The 19,955-nt window shown below is 37.0% G+C and overlaps 1 protein-coding gene across 4 annotated transcripts in view; it reads left to right on the forward strand.

Moving 5' to 3' along the window:
- The window catches only part of lepr (leptin receptor), a 188,550-nt gene that overhangs the window by 49,462 nt on the left and 119,133 nt on the right, over positions 1-19,955 (forward strand). For all 4 annotated transcript variants that reach the window (XR_007936050.1, XR_007936049.1, XR_007936051.1 and 1 more), the window contains exon 6: positions 1,119-1,324. Coding sequence is in view for 1 of the 4 variants with exons in the window: in XM_028810964.2 (XP_028666797.1) it covers positions 1,119-1,324 (206 nt within the window). In the remaining 3 variants the exon portion in view is untranslated. The remainder of the gene's footprint in view (positions 1-1,118; positions 1,325-19,955) is intronic.

Here is a 19,955-nt window from a genome sequence, read left to right on the forward strand (position 1 = left end):
TTGTAGAGAGACGGGAACGTTATTCAAACACTGCAAACAAACATTTGTCTCTTTTTCAAAAGTTTAAACTGTGCTCCATGACAAGACAGAGATGACAGTTCTGTCTCACAATTAAAAGAATGCAAACATATCTTCCTCTTCAAAGGAGTGCGTGTCAGGAGCACAGAATGTTACATAGATAGAGAAAACAATCTCTAGTAAACAAATCAATAGGGCTGTTTGGCTTTTAAGTATGCGAAGCACCGCGGCACAAAGCTGTTGAAGGCGGCAGCTCACACCCCCTCCGTCAGGAGCAGGGGGAGAGAGAGAGAGAGAGATAGAGAGAGACAGAGTTTGTTTTTCAGTCAAAAATCAATAAGTGCCCTTCGAGCTTTTAAGTATGCGAAGCACTGTACAGCATGTCGTTTCAGGAAGCAGCTGCACAAAAGATAGCAACGTGAAGATAATCTTTCAGCATTTTTTAGACGAGCGTCCGTATCGTCTAGGGGTGCGAACAGCCCCCCTGCTCAATCCCCATACGTCAGGATCAGAGAAAGTCAGCGCAAGAGAGACAGAGAAAAGTAAGCAATCTAGCTTCTCAGCCATCTGCCAATAGCGTCCCTTGTATGAAATCAACTGGGCAAACCAACTGAGGAAGCATGTACCAGAAATTAAAAGACCCATTGTCCGCAGAAATCCGCGAACCAGCAAAAATTCCGCGATATATATTTAAATATGCTTACATATAAAATCCGCGATGGAGTGAAACCGCGAAAGGCGAAGCGCGATATAGCGAGGGATCACTGTATTTTAATTCTGTTAAATGTACTGAATTGATCCTACTAGTATAACCTCCACCCCTACATTGCTGAACTGTGAAAAAGCAGGTACTGAAAGATATTTATATGTTTTAATATTTTAAGAATATTTTTTCAAAGCACGTCCTTAATATTTTAGTTCTCTCCAAATTGGCAATAGGTTTATCAACAAAATACATTAAGCCATTTTACTATAATTATTTACAAAATCCCGTTTGGGTTGGTGTATACACAAGTCTGCATGACACTATACAAGTCAAAACAAACCCTGTACATTTTTGGTTAGCTTATGTTATGTTATTATTTTGTTTTATTTTTCAGGTCTGATGTATCCCTAAGAGAGTTTTCTGAGAGGTATGAAAAAGATAGTTTGACTCCTAAACAAAAACCCTGTTACAGAAATGATACCATCAACTGTGATATACATCCTCTGAACCTAAATGACACCTACTCCCTCTCAGTGAAATTATACATTGGTCGAAGCTCATTTGAGTCACCCATGATGGAAGTTAATCCAATGCATATTGGTAAGTTTAACATAATTGGTAATATTTTTCCCTAATTTTCTGTCGGAATGCTCACATATTTAGTTATGTTTTGTGTCCAGTTTTTTACTGCTTTGTAAACTTGGGGAATTAACCTCTGAATTGATAAACTAAAAAAAATCCTCATAAAAAGATCACAATAATTCAAGAATATGTAAACTTGATGTCTGTTTTTTTTAATGTGTTCCATCCATCCATCCGTAATCCAACTACAGGGTCACGGGGGTCTGCTGGAGCCAATCCCAGCCAACACAGGGCTCAAGGCAGGAAACAAACCCCGGGCAGGGCGCCAACCAACTGCAGTTAATGTGTTCTTCATTGAGGAAATAGGCATTTAAATAGAAGTTCAGTGGAAGAAGATTTTATTAATAACAGAATTAATGAGTAGATCCTATTCAGCCAAATGCAGTTATTTAAACACTATTCATGCAGAATTTTTGCGATTTATAATATATTTCAGATCTAAATGTCTCTAATGTTAAAGAACCTGTTTAATGTACAAGCTATTGAAGAACCACTAGTATTCTGTACTAAAGTTGTAAATTATTTTAAAAATAAAAATCTGATTAACTGACTCAGTTGACTGAGAAAGTTGTTTTTCTACACTACACATGAAGTGCAGACCCACGTTTGCTTACCAGGAGCCCATGATGGGAGCAGCACTCCAAATAAAGGGAAACTAGTCACAAGAATTTTAAATCAAGCTTATCATGTGTCTACTAGCTCATTTGGAAAGAACAACAACAACATTTATTTATATAGCACATTTTCATACAAAAAGTAGCTCAAAGTGCTTTTACATAATGAAGAGAAGAAAAATAAAAGACAAAATAAGAAATTAAAATAAGACAACATTAATTAACATAGAAAGGAGTAAGGTCCGATGGCCAGGGTGGACAGAAAAAACAAAAAAAAACTCCAGAAGGCTGGAGAAAAAAATAATATCTGTAGGGGTTCCAGGCCACGAGACCGCCCAGTCCCCTTTGGGCATTCTACCTAACATAAATGAAATAGTCCTCTTGGTAGTTCGGGTTTTTCACGGAGTCACTTGATGCTGATGGTCATACAGACTTCTGGCTTTTAATCCATCCATCATTGTTGAACATCATGGTGCTTTGGGTAGATGGTGGTGGCGCACGCCACCACCAACAGGACACCGGAAAAGGAAACAGAAGAGAGAGTAGGGGTTAGTACGGATTTTGAATGAATAGTTATTATAATGAATTAGATGTACAGAGTATCAGGATTAAATTACAGTGAAGTTATGAGAAGGCCATGTTAAAATAATGTGTTTTCAGTAGTTTTTTAAAGTGCTCCACTGTATTAGCCTGGCGAATTCCTACTGGCAGGCTATTCCAGATTTTAGGTGCATAACAGCAGAAGGCCGCCTCACCACTTCTTTTAAGTTTTGCTCTTGGAATTCTAAGGAGACACTCAGTTGAGGATCTGAGGTTACGATTTGGAATATAAGGTGTCAGACATTCCGATATATAAGCTGGGGCGAGATTATTTAAAGCTTTATAAACCATAAGCAGAATTTTAAAGTCAATTCTGAATGGCATAGGTAACCAGTGTAGTGACATCAAAACTGGAGAAATGTGTTCGGATTTTCTTTTCCTGGTAAGGATTCTAACAGCTGCATTTTGCACTAGTTGCAAACGATTGATGTCTTTTTTGGGTAGTCCTGAGAGGAGTGCGTTACAGTAATCTAGCCGACTGAAAACAAACGCATGAACTAATTTCTCTGCATCTTTCGATGATATAAGAGGTCTAACTTTTGCTATGTTTCTTAGGTGAAAAAATGCTGTCCTAGTGATCTGATTAATATGCGATTTAAAATTCAGATTACAATCAACGGTTACCCCCTAAGCTTTTTACCTCCGATTTGACTTTTAATCCTAATGCATCCAGTTTATTTCTAATAGCCTCATTGTATCCATTATTGCCAATCACTAAGATTTCGGTTTTTTCTTTATTTAATTTGAGAAAGTTACTATTCATCCATTCTGAGATACAAGTTAGACATTGTGTTAGCGAATCAAAAGATTTGGGGTCATCAGGTGCTATTGATAAATACAGCTGTGTGTCATCAGCATAGCTGTGGTAGCTCACGTTGTGCCCTAAGATAATCTGACCTAATGGAAGCATGTAGATTGAGAAGAGCAGTGGACCCAGGATAGAGCCTTGTGGAACACCATATAGAATATCATGTGTCTTTGAGTTATAATTACCACAACTAACAAAGAATTTTCTCCCTGCCAGGTAGGATTCAAACCAATTTAAGACACTGCCAGAGAGGCCCACCCATTGACTAAGGCGATTATGAAACACGTTTCATAAGCAGTACAGAGCAGTCAGTGTGAGGACGATCCAAATGAAATTTAATTTGGGTGTATCTTAAACTTTTGATAATCTGTCCTATAATGTGAATATTAGTTAGTAATACAGCACATAATGGTTGGAATTCATCCATCCATCCATCCATTATCCAACCCGCTATATCCTAACTACAGGGTCACGGGGGTTTGCTGGAGCCAATCCCAGCCAACACAGGGCGCAAGGCAGGAAACAATCCCCGGGCAGAGCGCCAGCCTACTGCAGAATTCACTTTTTTCCGATATTATAACATCTGTGTTCTTAGCATATACACATCAAATCATACTTTTATTATTTGCGTTCTATCTGTTTTATTCATTGATAGTCCTAAGTTATTTATATAAGAATTAAATCTCCACACCGTGGATGACCCAGACGTTAGGCAGAGTGTCAAGTTTAACACCTGCAACAAAGTCTTCTCTGTGCCATGATAACATAGATGGCACCTATGCTTGCTTTCTTTTACCGTATAGCCATAACAATGTTATACATGGAATTTGAGTTTTAAAGCTAAAATAAGGCATCAGTGTAAATATGCAAGATAAGGAGAGCCGTAATTGTCATTCTCAAATTACCTGCAAATTAGTTTAGAAAACTCTTACAGTCAAGGTCAATGTTAATTTTGCACATCTCGCAGCTTATGGTTAAGTACTTGTATAACATCTGGTAGTCCTGACCTTGATTGAACTAAGCCGTTTTTCAGATGGAAGGAGTTAACAAAGGATGGGTGAAGTGCGACAGGTTTGGTAAGATCTTAGTGACTTTACATTTCACTGTAAAAACAAAGTGAATTCACAGTAAGAAGATGGCAATCAATAATTTTAGAAGCTGTGTACTCTGCTTTCTCTCTTTAGCTACCTCCTACCCTTAGCAAATAGATTACCATAACAAATCCTGATAAATCATGATAAAGAACATCAAATACTTTCAGTAACAGACTGAGAAAAAGGTCTTAACTTCTTGGGACTTTATAGACTTCTTTAATATTTAAAAAAAAACAGCCTGCAGTGGGCTATGTTGACAAATTGTTGATGTATTAACCTCCCTTGTTAGAATATTTAAAAATGGTGGAGCTTGTTAATCAGAAATTTTCCTCTTCAAGCTGCCTTCAAAACCTGCAACAGTTCAGTTGTTTTTATTGAGAATTGATTCCAGATTATTAAGGATAAACCCTTTGACCAGTTTTGTTACTTCATTCCTAAGTCTTATCATAACTTGCTATGAGACCCACAAAACTGTTATTTGCAAACTTGAACAGTCTTAGGGAATCCACATTTGATGTGCAGTCATTTGTGTACAAATAATACTACTACTACTAATAAAGTAATAATAATGTAATAAAGTAATGGTGATGAGACACCACCAATTGGGCATCCCTTCTCAGGGTGAGAGTGAGACCTTAAACGTGTCCCAGTTAGTTTGTCTTATGCCTACCCATCACAAGTGATATTCAGTTGGAAGAAACTGTCATTTGTAAAATATGGCAAAACAAAGCTCAACCACCAAATATATTAATAAACATATGGAAGAGAATTCCCTACTGTCTAATCTTACAGTAAAATAGAGAAAGCACCAGACAGCAGTTTAGGATGAATTAAGTCCATCATCATGAGAGTGAGTGAGTGCCAATGGACAGGTTCAGGGTGCCTTGTGACCAATGATGGCTCAGTAATCCTGTACTCTGGGCATGAAAGTCAACATTGTCATAAGCTAAGTTTCCATCCAGTTTTTTGCGATGTTTTGTTATCGACAAACAGAATATACGTAAAAAAAATGTGCGAAATTTGCTGTCTCCAGCCTGTTTCCATCAAACTGGCTTTTTATCGATAAAATGGTGTGCGTGATGACGTCATCCCCCCCCAAAACGAACTGTCGCATAACTTTTGTTGTATCGCGAAAAAAATCTGCCCTTGAGCCGTTTCCATATATAATTTTGTGTATGTCGCAAATTATCTACCTTTTGTTTTCCACGTTACAACCCCTCCACTAAACAAAGAAACAAAGAAATGGAGAGATTATTCAGACAGTTTTTTGAAATTTGCCAGCTTACTGTTATTTCAGTTTCACAAATAATTGGAATTGTACATAATATCCGAAGACGACAGCAGAATGAAGCAGTTGCTTGTCTGATAGCCCTAGAGCTCGAAGAAAGTACCCCAGTGCGACGAAACCCACGGGTATGGGAGAGACGACGGAATAAGACCTTCTGGGAGGAGGTGGTGGAGAGACACTTAACAGAAAATCTCTGGCTGCAACATTTTATAATGACACAGCCGACGTTTGAGATGTTGTGTGGATTCATCAGTCCTGATGTTGCGCCCATCACAGGTTGCCACCGACCACCGGTTCCAACCCAAAAGCGGATTGCCATCGCCCTTTACAAGCTGGCAACCTGCGCCGAGTATAGAGTAGTTGGAGAAACTTTCGGGGTTAGTAAAACTACCGTCCATCGATGTGTATATGCTGTGTGCACCGCTATTAAAGAAAAATTAATGCGGCGTTATATCAGACTTCTGACTGTAGCGGAGGCCAATGAAATTGCATACCGCAATTCCTTGGTGCATCTTGTGCCACAGATTTACGGTGCGCTGGATGGCACGCATGTGCCTATTCTTCCCCCGACGGAAGGCTACCGCGATTACATTAATCGCAAAGGGTGGCCATCTATTGTTCTCCAGGCCCTTGTTGATGACAGGTGCATGATACGAGACATTTGCGTTGGCACTCCTGGAAATGCCCATGATGCAGCTGTGTTTGCAGCATCGGATCTGTACAGGTGAGCCTACCTTTCAACATCCCTTCACAGTGCGATAACAACTGAATTAACCTGCTTCCCTTAAGGTTTTTAATTAAAACTGAAATTTTAATTAATACAAAATAACGACGTTTAATCAAAAAAAAAACTCTCTTCATCAGACCATGCGAGCCGCTCCGCCATTCTCGTTTTGTTTGCACGTGATGAAAATGTGACACATTTATTTGCATTAAAGCCCTTTTTTCTGACAAAAACTGTTTCCAATGTAATTTTTGCGACATCTGAAGTATCGATATGGAATTTATGCGCTAAAGTTAAACGGAAAAATATTATGTCGACATGTACAACATTTTATCGATAATTAGCATTTCCATCAGCTATATCGGTAAAAAAATTTGAAGCACTAAATATTTTTTCGCAAAAACTCCTTGGATGGAAACCTGGCTATAGTGTGGACTTCATAGTCTCAAAGGAGAAGACCAACACCTTGTTAGAATGGGAACCACTCAGTGGAAGGATGATCAGAGTATGCTTCAATTCAGAGCCCTGTAAAATTACCATCATACAGTGCTATGCACCAATAAACAAACCTGAGGAGGACGACGAAGAAGACAGGTTTGAAGTATTACAACACACAGTGTCTAAAGTCCCTCGTCATGATATGTTGCTGGTCATGGACTACATGAACGTCAAGGTTGGAGCTGACAACATCAACTGTGATAGAGGTATGGGAAGCCTCTAGGAGAATTTCTTAAGACAGATAGACGTCTATCATCAAGTTGATAAAATTTGTAGCAATTAGAACATTCTAAAAAATGCATTGGTTTTATTCACAATGATATGGCACATGTAACTGGTTTAAAAACATGAAAAGCCATTTTCTACAAAATATGCAAACAAAAATACAAACTAATGTGCAAAGCATGTTAAATAAAGTGAAATGTAGAGTTCACTGGATTATGATACAGAGCTAAAAAAAGTGAGGGTCCTACCTGCAACCACACGATCATTCAGGAAGTGGACCCTGGAAACAGAGAAGGCTCTGAGAGAATGTTTTGGAACTACAGACTGGGATATCCTGCAGGGATCACATAGTGAGAACATTGAGGAAGTTGTTAACTGCCCTACTGACTACATCAACTTCTGTATGGACATTGTACTTCCAGTAAGAACTGTACGCTGCTATGCTAACAATAAGCCATGGATTACAAGTGACATCAAGGGCCTTTTGAACCAGAAGAACAGGGCTTTCAAAGGCGGTGATCAGCATGAGCTCAAGCGCGTGCAGAAGGAACTCCGAGTCCAGCTCAGGGCGGCAAAGGAGCAGTACAGGAGAAAGCTGGAGCAGATGTTGCAGAATAACAGCATGAAGGAAGTGTGGGGATGGGATGAAGATCATCACTGGCTGCAGCTCGAAGCGGGGTACCACCATCAAGAGAGACGTGAAGAGAGCAAACCAAATGAACAACTTCTTTAACAGGTTTGACCACCCTAACCCATTCTCACTCTCACCTCGGAGTACTGCACCCTCCACAAATCCTTCTGCTGATACCAGCATAGGAGAGACATCCACACCCATAATTACAACAGCGCAAGTGAGCAGAGAGCTGAGGAGACTTCGTGCCAGCAAAGCAGCGGGTCCAGATGGAGTATCGCCACGACTGCTGAAGGCCTGCGCATCGGAGCTGGGGGGTCCTCTACAGCGCATCTTCAACCTGAGCCTGGAACAGGGGAGAGTCCCAAGGCTTTGGAAAACATCTTGTATCACCCCAGTCCCAAAGGTATCACGTCCTAGTGAGCTGAATGACTTCCGGCCTGTTGCTCTGACATCACATGTGATGAAGACCATGGAGAGGCTGCTGCTTCACCACCTGAGACCACAGGTTCAACCCGCCCTCGACCCTTTGCAGTTTGCATATCAGGAGAAGGTGGGAGCGTAGGATGCCATCATCTATATGCTACATCGATCCCTCTCCCACTTGGACAGAGGCAGTGATGCTGTAAGAATTATGTTTCTAGACTTCTCTAGCGCCTTCAGCACAATCCAACCTCTGCTCCTTAGGGACAAGCTGACAGAGATGGGAGTAGATTCATACCTAGTGGCATGGATCGTGAACTATCTTAAAGACAGACCTCAGTATGTGCTTCTTGGGAACTGCACGTCTGACATTGTGGTTGGCAACACAGGAGCGCCACAAGGGACTGTACTTTCTCCGGTCCTGTTCAGCCAATATACATTGGACTTCCAATACAACTCGGAGTCCTGCCACGCGCAAAAGTTCGCTGATGACACTGCTATCGTGGGCTGCATCAGGAGTGGGCAGTAGGAGGAGTATAGGGACCTAATCAATGAGTTTGTTAAATGGTGCGACTCAAACCACCTACACCTGAACAACAGCAAAACCAAGGAGCTGGTGGTGGATTTTAGGAGGCCCAGACCCCTCATGGACCCCGTGATCATCAGAGGTGACTGTGTGCAGATGGTGCAGACCTATAAATACCTGGGAGTGCAGCTGGATGATAAATTAGACTGGACTGCTAATACTGATGCTCTGTGTAAGAAAGGACAGAACCGGTTATATTTCCTTAGAAGGCTGGTGTCCTTCAACATCTGCAATAAGATGCTGCGGATGTTCTATCAGACGGTTGTGGCGAGCGCCCTCTTCTACGCGGTGGTGTGCTGGGGAGGCAGCATTAAGAAGAAAGACGCCTCACGCCTGGACAAACTGGTGAGGAAGGCAGGCTCTATTGTTGGCATGAAGCTGGACAGTTTGACATCTGTGGCAGAGCAACGAGGGCTCAGCAGGCTCCTATCAATTATGGAAAATCCACTGCATCCACTAAACAGTGTCATCTCCAGACAGAAGAGCAGCTTCAGCAACAGAGTGCTGTCACTGTCCTGCTCCACTGATAGACTAAGAAGATCGTTCCTCCCCCAAACTATGCGACTCTTCAGTTCCACCCGGGGGGGGTAAACATTTCCCCTTGGGATTAATAAAGTATCTATCTATCTATCTATCATATAGTGCCTTTCATATCTATCTATCTATCTATCTATCTATCTATCTATCTATCTATCTATCTATCTATCTATCTATCTATCTATCTATCTATCTATCTATCTATCTATCTATCTATCTATCTATCTATCTATCTATCTATCTATCTATCTATCTATCTATCTATCTATCTATCTATCTATCTATCTATCTATCTAAATTCAGTGTTTAGCACCCGTCATCAAACTGTGTTCACTGTAAGCCTAAGCATTATTTCCTTGCAGTCTGGAGTTAAATTGTTTGAAGTTGATTAAATGATGCACTGGTGCAGTGTTTTCTTTTTCCCCTTTAATTTCTTGTATTATTTTTGCCTTTTTTGAACTAACATTTTTGCTTTTCAGTTTGATTCAGATAGATAGATAGATAGATAGATAGATATACACAGGCACAATTGTCTGAACACAATCCAAAATGGCTAAAAAGAAAGATAACTGAAAGAAAATATCTGACTTGGCAGCTGCAGTTATTGTGTGGCATTATACAGGTTTATTGCTGTTGGTATGAAGGAGCCCCAGTAGCCTTTCTTGACACACTTCTGCTGAATAATTTTTTTGTCTGAATATCCTCAGTGTTAGTGCGTATCAGAGAATGGATAGCATTGTTCATAATGGCACACGGTTTTGTTTTAGTTGTCTCATTTGCTATGACCTCCAGGGGGTCAAAAGTGCAACCCATAACTAAGTCTGCCCTTTTAATTAATTGTTGATTTCGTGGGCCTCTCTTGAAGTAATGTTACAAGCCCAGCCCACCACAGCGTGGAAAATTGCACTGGCTATCACACAGATGTATAAGATTTGAAGGATGTCTGTTCCCACATTAAAGGAATGCAGTCTTATAAGAAAAAAACTGTGAGTGGTCTCCCCTAGACTTAGGGGAGTAATCTGCAAGACAATGATTATATTTTTATATTATGTACATTAAAGAACCTTCAACAACAAATCAAATTAATAATATATTGAACAATTATTATAAAAGTAAAGTTGAATAAATTGGACTCTGCAGCTGAATGAATAAAAGGTGAAGTACCACTTCCGGTAAATGGAAATAGCCCAAATGTTGATAGAAATCTACATTTTGTACACAATACTTATATGCAAATTTTGGTTGACCTAAGTGAAAGCGTACTCAAGTTATTGTGTTTACATATATGCACACACACAGAGACAGACACACAGACATAATTCAAAAAATGGTATTTTCGGACTCAGGGTGGTCTAAAATGTTGAGATTCATCAAAATCTCAACATCGAATCTTTGGACGATTACAATACTTTCCATATATAGTGGAACCTCGGTTCACGAACGTCTCGGTACACGTACAAATCGGTTTACGACCAAAAAGTTCGCCAAGTTTTTGCCTCGGTTCACGACCACACACTTGGTATATGAACAAGCCAGGTTCCCTTTCGGTTTGTACATGTTCAGTCTCTCCCTGTGCAGCGAGCGAGAGAGCACGACACACACACACGCACACACACAGGCAGCACGAGAGACACAGACGCGCACACACACAGAAGCACGCTAGAGAGACACACACACAGGCGCTCCAGGCTTGCAAAAGAGAGAGAGACACACACACACACACACACGCGTGAGAGAGAGAGAGAGGCATAAGGTAGAGAAGGTTGTTTTCAGTTCTGTTTACAGTGATGGGTTCGTAGCCTGCATTGTTGCAATGTTACTTTTCTTGGTGGTTTATTAAATTACGGATTTTTCAAATGTTCATTTTTTCCCCTGTGCTTAAATCTCATTAAAAAAAAAAAGTGTTTTTAGCGAGTAGTTCCTAGCAGTATAGCGCGAATTATTGCAGTGTTAGTTTTCTCTGTTGTTCAAGGTTTTCTCAGTGTTATTCAATGTTTTTACATTTAGTTTACTATTATACTGTGCATTCTATGGTATAATTAACTATATTTGTGCTTAAAAATTAATATATATATAAATTTACATACAGTTCGTACGGTCTGGAACGGATTAATTGTATTTACATACAATCCTATGGGGGAAATTGCTTCGGTTCACGACCAAATTGGTTTACGACTAGAGATTTAGAACGAATTATGGTCGTGAACCGAGGTTCCACTGTACAAGAAAGTAAAAAGAGCCTGCTATGTCCTTTCTTATATACAGGTAGTTCCACTGTGCTACAATACCAGTCCAATCTGTCATTGATGTGGACCCACAAGTACTTGTAAGATTACATCACCTTTACATCTACTCCCTGACTAGTGACAAGACATAGAGGCTGAGGCTGTTTGGTGCAGTGAAAGTCAATAAGCAGTTCCTTGCTTTTGCTGATGTTAAGGAGTACTGCTCTCCTCTGTATCAAAACCTTTATCAATATACCCGATAAGTGCAGAATCATCTGAAAATTTCTGCAAGTGACATGACCTAGTGTTATATTTATAGTCTGAGGTGTACAGGTTGAAGAGTAAAGTGAACAGTGCTGTTCCTTGAGGTGCTCCAGTGTTGCTCAAGTCTATATCAGAAACACAGTGTTTTAGCATCCAGGGCACCACTTGCTCATCCACCTTCATATCATTAAGCTTACCCCATAACAGGGAAGGCTGAATGGTACTGAAGGTTCTGGAGAAATCAAAAAACATAATCCTCACAGTTCTTCTTTTTCATATTTCTTCTGTGCTACTTTGATGTACGATCTTTGGTAGATTAGGTGGATTCATCCATGAATGAATGAAAAAACATAATTTGATCTAAAAACAAAATACATTTCTGGCCGGCAGTCATTTTTGCCGGTCCAGAATGTGATTGTGTTTTTACACAATAATATAAATGCAGAGCTGTGATTTGTTGCATTTTTAAAATCAGCTTTGACTGATTTTATTTTTTTTTTTCAGCCAAGAGTTAATATTTAGTATATCTGTTCAGTTCAACTGTATAGAATTACTTAATTAAATTGTTAGTGCCTAAATAGTTTAAATAAATATGCCAAAATAAACAGATTTTTAAGAACAGATGGACACAGACACAATGTAACACACACTTTATAAAATGTTCAGTGTAGATGGCATGAGCTAAAAGAGCTTCACTAAGTCTTTTATGTGTATATTTTATTTCATCTTTCTACAGTGCCTGTCCAATGTAAGCACTTAATCTTCATCAAATATTTATTTTTAAGCATAAACAAAAATGAATAGGAAAAGGTATTCTCAAAATTAAAAACTAATTAAGTCTTCAAAAAAAACTAAAATTGAAATGGTCTAGAGTTACTGTATATGTTTCTATGAAAATATAGTCATTACATAAAATAACACCATTTTTTTTATCCTAGCAATAAAAACGCAGGATAATCCCTACATTAAAACAACGTTTTTATCATAAAAAAGTCTTTTAATATATGGGCCAGCAAAGTGAAGATGAAAACTGAGCAGAAGATAAAAAACAGGAATGCAAGACAAACGAGAATGTAATTTAATAAAAAATGCACACAAAACCTAGCAGATGTTGTAAACAATTACTGGATACAAGTCTAGAAGACACTGTATTAAAGTTGAAAAAGCTTTTTTTTGTAAATGATTTGTATAATGTCTAATCCAGTTTTGATACCAGTTATTTTGTTTTAAAACAAACTACAGCAATACACAAAATATGGGTTATTCTAGCTGCTACCGATAAAAATGAAATAAGTACTAATGCTATTAGATCAAAATTTTGAAAATTTTAAACAAGTCAAAGCTCATAACCATAATTTCAGTTATAAAACATCATGAGCATGCACATAACATTTAGCATATGCTTTTCAAAGCTTTTACAGTTGTTGATACCTAGTGGAATAATTCTTGACGTTTGATAAAGATAATATATTGCCCAAGTTGCCAAGAACAATAAACTATAGGAAATGTATTGCACTAACGTAATTACTAGTAGGTTGTTTTGAACAAACTGGATTAAAACAGCTTTGCCTAGACATTTCACCTCTCTTAGACTCAAACATACTGTATATGCACTTGGTGTTTAGCATGACTTATTAGTCATGCTATGCAAAATTTTGAATTTTGGAACATTTGAGGCACTTCATAAACTCATGACAAATATTTTTTTTTATTTTTTAGTAGCATATTCAACACTGAAGAACCATCTATTGACTGAGGCGTTGATAGGACTTATGGTTAATTCCAAACTCCAGCTTTTGCTGTCTTACTCTTTTGTGAATAAGGCCAGCTAATGAGATTTAAGTCTAATCTAGCTTCCCCAAAAGCTATTAACTTGGACACCCCATATGGATATCTCCCTGCTTAGGATTGTACTTTTTGTACATAAATAAATTACAGCTATTGCAACTTTCAATTTTTTAAACATGCCCATGGTTATGGCAAGCTGAATTAATATTTGTTAATATTTTAGACTGTATTTTAAGATAGCTATAAATCCATTTAAGATATCTTAAAGCATTATAGATATCTGAAGTATAATAAATGCACCTTAAAATATGTCAAATAGATTTAAAGATATTGTGAAACAATATACAGTTCCTTTTGAGATATCATTCAGTTCATTCTGAAATATCTGAAATGCATTTTGAATTATCTTAAAATATCTCTGCAGGCATTTTGAGATATTAGAAATATAATTCAAAATATCGTAAAATGACCTCCGGTAAAAGTTATGTTTTAAATGGGACTTCCTGTCTATTTGAAGATATCTTGAAATTAATTGGAGGTATGAAGATATGTAAATTTTAAGTCATCCTGATTATACTTCCAGATATTTTAGAAAAGCTAACTCCCCATTTTAGTTATCTACAGTACAATGTATTTCAGCATATCTCAGAATACAATTGTAATAGAAGTGATAGCTAGCAGTCAGCTTTACAACAACAACCTAATTTACCTCTGTGTATATATAAATGGATGATACTTTTAAATATTTAATCACATGAATGCAAGAACAATTTAATGATGTCAGAAATAAAAATGTGTCTTTGTATTGGTATTTGTCTGATATAAAAATAATGAATGTTGTACTTTAAAAGTAGCCTTAAGAAATTCATTTCACTAAAAAGGTGGCATTTCCACCACTAAGTGACTGAATTTGTAAAAGAGGGCAGAGATTAATTGTATGATGTGTGCCCCATGGCATGTCTTGACACATGGAGCAATGTGAAGTATGTAAAAAGCATTACAGAGGTCCTTGTTTATTGATTGTAAACTACACAAAGGAGAAATAAGCAAAGGCAAATAGAATACAAATAAAAAAAATCAAGGCAATAATTCCAAGATAACTGTTGTGGCATTATCCTTCACAACTTTTGTTTCTCTCTCTCTGTCTCTGTCTCTCTCTCCCCCTTCCTGACCCTAGCCTTTTACTTGCATCATTGATCCATTGCTCCAGCACCCCTCGCTTCTGTGGGCTGTGCCATGAATTGGCATTAATCAACCCTCTTGGTTTTTCTTAAAGGAAGTCTTGAAATCACTTTTGAATTTGGGGGAACACCTGTAGCAACTCTTGATGTCTCTGCCTCCCGAAAACTTTAGTTGCCATTAAAGGAAGGTAGTTACAAATTCTGTAAAAGGAGCAAAATTGTTCCATCGATTACAAGTCGGGGACAGTGCTGCACTCTGATTGTTAGACAGGGGAAGACTGGTTTTGTGTCAGTCTACATAAGTTAATCCTTTAGTCAGATTCTGGGTGTGCTTAAAGGAGTACTTCACCCAGAAATTACGTTTTTTTATATGTTACTTACCCTATGTAGTTTGTAATGGTTAGTGATGGCTGAGAAGAAATTGTAATCTCAAATTTTTCAGAAAATGAACATAACAAAGTTTCTGATAGAACAGGACTCGATGCTGACTAATGCTGGAAAACAGCAGAAGATATCAAAAACATCCATGAAAAAATCTCATGTAACTCGTGTTGCATATTCCATACGTCGGGTTATTCAGACGTATGCTCACAATGAGTAAAATGCATGTATTTTTTTGATAGAATATTAAAAAAATAAATCTGGAAAATGAAAGTAATCCACAAAGGGGAAGCCCCTTCACACAGGATCACACTTTTGAATTGAAATCAGAACTCTTGACAAATGAATGAAGGGAGGAATTGGAAGTGAAACACGCAATTCTGTGTGGAGGAGCTTCCTGTTTGGTGGCATTTTGGTAAGGTGGCACTTTAGTAAGGGCAACATTTGCATGCAGCAGTATAATATTATATGATAATAGTACCAAAATGAGTGTTAGTCTGACCCTTAATATTTACATACATATCCACTTTATTGTTCATATAATGCCTTTAAAAATTTCATCCTAAAGGTTTCAAATTCACCGCAAGCTTCCAAGGATCAGAATATTTCATGCACAATTATGAATGCATGATATTTTCCTTTTTACCTATCTATAAATAAGACATTACTGTATTTGTTTTTCATTCGCTTTTTCTTAAATTTTAATTAATTAGATAATACTCTGTGGAAGAATTTCTAGCTTATCACATAGAGTGCATTATCTGAACAAAGACATACAAAGTACTAGTATTTCTTTACTGGCAAACAAAGTAAGAAATTCTATCACTTATAACATTAAGGAAGTTAGGTATTACACTGTAATACTAGATTTCATGGAGGACATAAGAAGAACTGAGCAAATCTCCCCAGTAATTAGTATTGTAACTGTAAGAGAACAAAAGTTTAATTAGAAATTTAATGACATGTGACCTTTTAGCATTAAAATTAAAGATCAGCATGGCCAAGGTTACAATAACAGAGCTAACATGAAGGGTATTTCTGGTGTCCAAAGAAGAATTCTGGCTCCCAATCCTAAAGCCTTCTTTGTGTCTTACTCCAATCACTTTATAAATCTACTAGTTAACAACATGGCATCAGTTGGTTGAAACTCTGGGTTTTTTTATTCATTTAAGAGTTATTTGTCTTTTTCTCAAATTTGATTGTGAATTAAAAAAGCACATTATCTTCAGTGTGTGTACAGCTAGATGTGAAAGTCATATAGAAGCTAGTACACCATTGAGGTATGAGTTTGAGACTTTATGATGCCTTTATAGAAATCTATTCCCATGACCAAAAAGGATGCCAAAACTATAAATAAAAGTAAATCACTTGCCGATTAAAATTTCTAGCTACAAACTTTTTTGCTCTGTTTGTTTATGGTAGGAGTGGACAGTATGGCCTTAAACCCATATCACGTTGTATGTAACTGAACATTGTGACTTTCATTTTTAATAAATAATACAATAGCGTATTTGTACTGGATATACTTTTTCAGACAAATATTATTTTTTAAACAAATAAAACATGTTGTACTGATTAATGAATAATGTAATCAACACAGATGCTCCTCCTATCCTTCGAAATGTTTCTTAACACTCTGCTGCTCCAACTGACTCAGCTGTAGGTGTTAACCTGTCTTGAATCAAGAAAAACATTAAGTTCACTCTCCCTCTCTCTCTCTCTCTCTCTCTCTCTCTCACACACACACACACTCTGTCTCATTGCGGTCACTGCTGCTAATCAAACTCTGTAAGATGCAGATTGCGATGTAGTTTGCATTCACAAACCAATCAATCTGATTCATATAGCACACAGGGTAATTATCTTAAAGCTCTAGACAAACTTATTACACACAGTTCACATGAAAGTTCATACACAAAATATTATTTTTAAGACATGAATGCAACAACATACAATCATATTACGTGTTTCCTTTTGCATGAACATTTTGTGTTTTATATTTAACATTTACAGATTTTTCACACATTTTCAGCATATATTTAAAACAGTTTACTTAAAATATATACTAGAAGTGTTTCAACAATATACTTAATAAACTAGTTTGAATTTCCCCATAAAGTTTAATCTAATCTAATCTATTATTACCCGCTACTAGTTTATTGCACATACTTTTATCCAAAATTAATGTTGTGTCAAAAATGGTAAAATGCATAAAAAATCTTAGAGAATGTTGTTATTCATACAGAGAGAGGATAGATTACAGTAGTAATCTATTTGTGGAAATGCTTTGCTCTGCAATAGAAAGTGATAAATCTTTTGAAACATAGAATAAGATGAAAGAAAGAATTTAATTCTGAAGAATAGAATGAGTCCATTGTGCATGCTTTAGAAGGCTTCAAAGTAATTAAATAATTTGTTAGATTACCTATTACTTATATAAAAGAAAGATTTACACAGCTGGAAAGTGTAATCAAAGCCAAAACACTCATCTACATGAAAACATAAATAATATGTAGCTGAATAGTTGCAGCAAGTGCTCTGGAATGATTAATCTAAATTTTACATTTTTGAATCAGTGCAACATTAAGTGTCTGCAGCCAAGAGTGAAGAATTTGTGAAGTTCAGTGCAGGTTTGGGGGCTGAATTTCTACAAACAGATTAATTAATTAATTAATTAATTAATTAATTAAATATTCACAATACTGAGGAGTATAAGGAGACTCTAATCTATTATATGGTTCAATCAAACACATGGTCAAGGTCATAAAGAACTATCTTCAGCAAAAGACTTCTGTAGTTCTGCAGTGGATAGTTTGGCCTCCACAGAGTCCTAATCTCAGAATTATTCATACTATCTCGTATTCTCTGGAGAGGCAGAAACAAGCAAGACAGCCAGAGTCTGCAGGAGAACTATGGCAAGTTCTCTAAGATGCTTGGAGCAAACTTCCAGCCAATTTTAAAACTGCATGATAGTGGACATAACAGAATTGATGCAAAGGTAAAGAATGGTTACATCAAATATTGATTTGATTTACTATTAAATAATATATGTATATATAAAATTACAAACATTTAGAAAAGAAATACATTTATGATTATCTAAACATGTATACTGTACATTATCCCTTTGCTTTTAGAAAGCATGTCATTACTCTGCAACCTTTCCGCTACTGTATTTGGAAAAACAGTGGCCCCATTGCCTATTTTGATAGAAAAATAAATTGTTTCCTTCTTGTTGGTTTGTTTTGTTTTTTTTTTTTTTGGTGCTTACAGAATCACACAATGACATTTACTTATTTTGTTGAGATACATTGTAGATTGCATGTTGCTAGTGAAGACCAAATTTGGCCTGTATGTTTTGCAGAAACCAAAACTACAACAACATTTATTTATATAGCACATTTTCATACAAACAATGTAGCTCAAAGTGCTTAACATGATGAAGAAAGAGAAAAAAGACAAAATAATTAAAATTAGAGAATTTAGGGAACTAAACCCTAATTAAGCATTTTATCAGATTTCCTACTGACACTTTGATTAATCTGTAGTTTCTATCGTAATAAAAGTTGATTTTGCATTAACATACAGTACTCTGGGTGGCAGAGTAGTGCTGTGGTTAGTGCTTCTACATATTTGCTGCAGTGTCTTGGTTTCCTAAACACTCTCTGTCTTGAGTTTACACATTCTATCTGTGTGTGCCTATGTTTTTTTTTAGCATATCATTAATTACCAGACTGAGAGTTCACACATGCAGGCTATCCCTGGAATTAAATTCTTTGGTCAAATGCCTCTGTGACCAAATGAAAGTGTAAATTCCAAGTGAGGTCAAACTGGCATTTTCCCAAGTCAAGACATAGTATATACAGTATGTGAATAATTTACTGGGATAACATATGTGTGAACAAAGCTAGAAAAATTAAGTGCATAAAACATACTGGGATCATCACATACATACATTTCAATTGAACAAAGTAGTCCGAGACTCTGGCAGCTCGCTTAAAAGTTTGTTTTTTAGGGGTAGATATTTGGAATATATCATTTTCTGAAGTAAGGAAACATTTTTGCAGAAATTGTTGGGTCAGGTTGCCACCAGACAAAGCCTTTTGCAATTTGCGCCATAGCCACTACTTTGAAGAGAGTGGTGGTTTCAAGCAGCAGAGGCAGATTATAACATGGCAGCTATCAGACTAAAATTTTTACAGTAAAAATGCAATGACAGATATCTTTGGATCCTTGTATCTTTATATTTGATTACAGTTTTTTTTAGTTTTTCATTTACATTAAGCTTTATGCATTAATGTGTCATTGTGACTTGAGAACATTGTGCAAAATAATACGTACTTAAATAGGACAACTACAACACTTAAACTTGCCACTCACAATTGCAGTCAAATCACTGTGGACCTTTTGCTCACCCTTCAGAATCATTGTTTCCTTAAACAGAACGAGAATGTGAATGTTGCCAAAATAGGAGATTGCTATGTTGCCCTGGTATATGAAAATGAGGAAATCCCAGTAAATTTCTGTTATGGTTAACCTTATTTACTTGTACTATGTGAGAAAGAAGCTTCTGTTTCTTACCAACATCAGCCTTTCAGAAGCCAATTATATTTGCATTCATTGCAATGTTAATATTCAGGTCAGAAGGCATTGGAGTATACCTTACTTCCAAATATTGCAAAATATATAAAACTAAAAGCTGTGACAAAATAAATTGAATTG

Source organism: Erpetoichthys calabaricus, chromosome 10, assembly GCF_900747795.2.
Source record: "Erpetoichthys calabaricus chromosome 10, fErpCal1.3, whole genome shotgun sequence".
Taxonomy (NCBI): Eukaryota; Metazoa; Chordata; class Cladistia; order Polypteriformes; family Polypteridae; genus Erpetoichthys; species Erpetoichthys calabaricus.